Below are 3,406 nucleotides of genomic sequence, written 5' to 3'. Positions count from 1 at the left end.
GCTCTGTGTCCTCTGCCAGCATCTCCCGGGGCACGTTTTGGTCCACAGCTTACGTTGCCTTTTCCTCCCCACTAGAAACAAGGAGACCAGCAGAGACGAGTTCATTTTCTACTCCAAGAGGCTGATGCGGTTGCTGATTGAGCACGCGCTCTCCTTGCTCCCATTCCAGGTGGGTTCAGGGCCGTAGCTGGAAGGGTGGGCAGCAGGCGCTGTGTTTCCTCTCTCATTCCCAGTCTGTAACTGCCGGGAAGCCGGGACAGTGCTGGTGCCTGCTCCTCCAGCCTTCCCCACGTATCAGCCCTTTCCTCCCGGATGAAAAAGGGCAGGGCTCCCCATGGAGCGATGATGTGGCCCTGGGCTACAGCGCTTTGTCCAGCCTTGGTTTCCAAGGGTCCAGACCAGCCTGAGAGCCCCATCAGAGCCCTTGGTAATGCTTCTCACGTGCTTTTTGTAGAGTTGCACAGTCCAGACCCCTCAGGGACAGGACTACGAAGGGAGGACATACAGCGGGAAGCAAGTAAGTGGATGCAAAAACTACTATTCAGCCCTGCCCCGTGGGGTTACATTGAAAGCCCTGTGGATGCAGGAGAAGGACAACCCTCGTTTCTCAGGGCTTCCATCAGGCCTGGGTTTGGTGCCTGCTGTCGTGATACCCTGTATCATCGGGACAGGCAGCAGGGCGGTGGCCAAGGATGCCATCAGCAATGTCACTGTGACACTGTTGCCCTCCCGTTGAGGGAGGCAGCCTGGGCTGGGAGCAGCACAACCCTCTTGGAAGGAATGTGCGATGGGGTTGGCCATTAAGAGTCTCCCACTGTGGAGACCCAGTGCCGTACTGGGGTGGTGCGCACCTCCTCCACTGTGCCCTCCCCTTCACCCTCGCTGTGTGCGGCAGATCACCGGTGTGTCTATCCTGCGAGCGGGCGAGACCATGGAGCCAGCGCTGCGAGCGGTGTGCAAGGACGTCCGCATTGGGACCATCCTCATCCAGACCAACTGCAACACGGGCGAGCCAGAGGTAAAGTCCAGGGCCCTGGGCTGCCGAGGGCATCTCCTGGCGTTAGCGTGGGCTGCTGAGGGCATCTCCTGGCGTTAGCCTGCATGCCGGGGATGACGCGGGTATTCCCTGAGAGCACTTCAGCGACCTGAGTGTTGGTCTTGGCAGGGGATGAGTGCTTTGAGACCTTCTGAAGTGGGCTTTGCCAACGTGTTTGTACACGCAGGGGCTGGTTTGCTGTCCAAGTGTTTGCACCAGTGCCTGGCTCCAAGCTGACAGCTGGGGTCCCAGAGATAGAGATGCGTGAAAGATCTTTCACCCCTCTACAAGAAGAGCTCGGGTTGCTCCATTCGCTTTCAGCCTGCAGCATGTAAGCTGATCTCTCTTACCCCTTCCCAGCTCCACTACCTGCGGCTGCCGAAGGACATCAGCGAAGACCACGTCATCCTGATGGACTGCACGGTCTTGATGGCGGTGCGGGTGCTGCTGGTACGGAGGATGTCGGGCACGCTGCGGAGGGCGGGTGGTGTGCTCCCAAACAATGTGCAAAACACCAGCCACAGCCATGCTGAGGGACTTTGCACTGAAACTGGCTCCTGCTTGCAAAGGAAGGTGTCATGGGAGACAGCACGAGCTGGGGTGACCCTGTAACCAGATGTTGACAAAGTCAACACCCCTTCCTTGTGTAGTAACAGCCTGGAAGTAGCTGGTTTCTTGGTCCTGGGCCCAGTAACACCAGCTGGCCACAGAGAGGGGGGGAGAAGAAGTGGCTCCAGGAAGGTCCTTGAGTATTTGGAGTCCTGCTCCCTGGAGGAATGGGTCATGGCATGCCCTTAACCCCAGCTGTCTCTGTGCCCCTCCTGTAGGATCATGATGTCCCAGAAGACAAGATCTTCCTCCTCTCCCTGCTTATGGCAGAGATGGGTGTCCACTCAGTTGCCTATGCTTTCCCCCGGGTGAAGATCATCACCACAGCTGTGGACAAGAAGGTGAATGACCTTTTCCGGATAATCCCCGGCATCGGTGAGTATCTGGGTAGGAATGGAATCAGGGGGATTTTTGGTGCTTCTGGCCCACTCACCAGAGGAGGTGAAGCCCTGGTTGTCAACACCAGCTTAAGTCTGGCCTTATTTTACCCGAGGGCCCACTGCCTCTCCTGGGTCCTGCTGCCACGTGGGCGTTGGGATCGACACTCTGAGAGCTGTCAGGCAGCCATAACCTTGTTGGCAGAAGGAGCCATTCCACGTGCCCTGAGCCTCCTCCGGCTCCAGGTGGAGAAGCTGAGCTGGGACAGCTGGAGCATCTGTGCCCACCTCATTCCCTAAGCTGCCACCTTAAACAAGCTCATCCAAAACAAGCTCACGGTCTTCTTCTGTCCTCACCTCTGCTGTGCCAGGAAGCAGCCCTGCCACCGGGTGCTAAAACAGCCTCCAGGCTGCTCCAGTTTTGCTGCTACATGAGTTCTAGTGCCGTTCAAGCTGTCCGATAAACCTGCTTTTGTTTCCTTGCCTGCTGGGGCGAGGGCAGGCTGGAGGATGGGTCCCAGGGCTCCCTGCAGAGCTGCACCATGACTGCGTCTCTCTCTTTCTCCGCGCAGGGAACTTCGGCGATCGGTACTTCGGGACGGACGCTCCTCCTGACTGGAGCGACGATGAAGATGCTCTTAGCACTTAGCTGGATGTGGAGATGCCGCTGGCGCCAGGCAGCTTCAGCACCGCACCTTAACCCCTTCTGTCCATTGCAGATTTCTCCTTCCTCCTCACCAAGCATAGATATTTTTTTCAAATCTTACATTGGAGATCTAGGGCATATTTTTTCAAAGAAACACAAATCCTAGTTTGACTTTGTGGACAGTCGCGTGTCCCAGCATAGAGTGGAGTTAATTTATTTTAATTTAAATATTTGCCTATATAACTTATTGGAGATATTTTATAAAGGAAAACAATAAATTTTTTTCTCTGGTTTTCTTGAATGGAGCCATTCTTTGTCACTTCCCATGGCTGCCCAGAGAGATTCACAACCCTTTGGGAGTGCTGCCCTGGGAGTGGCGATGCTGTGAGCGGTGATGGGAGGCCGAGACCCTGCTGTTGAGGAGCAGGCTGGCCCTGCAGCCGGGGAGCGGTCCTTACGGCTCCGTCTGTGCGCTGGTTACAGACAGCTGGTTGGTGTCTCTCTTTGGTGAGCACTGAAGCTCTTACACACCAGGGAGAGCCTGCCCTACAGGATGCACTTGCTCTGCCTGATGCTACCAAGGCAGCGAGGGAGCCTTCACCTCATGGGAGCTGGTGGGAACAGAGAGCACCCTGTGACCTCTCTGCAAGGGTAGGGTAACCCCTCCCGCAAACCAAGGGCTCCTGCCTGCAGCAGGGCTGGGAGCAGGAACAAAAACCACCGCTCCCATTCCCCAGC

At 56.5% G+C, this 3,406-nt stretch overlaps 1 protein-coding gene across 1 annotated transcript in view; it reads left to right on the top strand.

Moving 5' to 3' along the window:
- UCKL1 (uridine-cytidine kinase 1-like 1) overlaps positions 1-2,969 on the top strand; it is a 14,331-nt gene extending 11,362 nt beyond the window's left edge. The window contains exons 9-14 of the mRNA XM_009709113.1: positions 76-169; positions 455-517; positions 896-1,018; positions 1,397-1,486; positions 1,864-2,020; positions 2,595-2,969. Coding sequence (XP_009707415.1) covers positions 76-169; positions 455-517; positions 896-1,018; positions 1,397-1,486; positions 1,864-2,020; positions 2,595-2,671 — 604 coding nt within the window. The 3' untranslated portion in view covers positions 2,672-2,969. The remainder of the gene's footprint in view (positions 1-75; positions 170-454; positions 518-895; positions 1,019-1,396; positions 1,487-1,863; positions 2,021-2,594) is intronic.
- The last annotated feature ends 437 nt before the right edge of the window (positions 2,970-3,406 follow it).

The sequence above is a fragment of the Cariama cristata genome, unplaced genomic scaffold, assembly GCF_000690535.1.
Source record: "Cariama cristata isolate BGI_N322 unplaced genomic scaffold, ASM69053v1 scaffold25981, whole genome shotgun sequence".
Taxonomy (NCBI): domain Eukaryota; kingdom Metazoa; phylum Chordata; class Aves; order Cariamiformes; family Cariamidae; genus Cariama; species Cariama cristata.
This window is presented reverse-complemented; position numbering and strand designations above follow the sequence as displayed.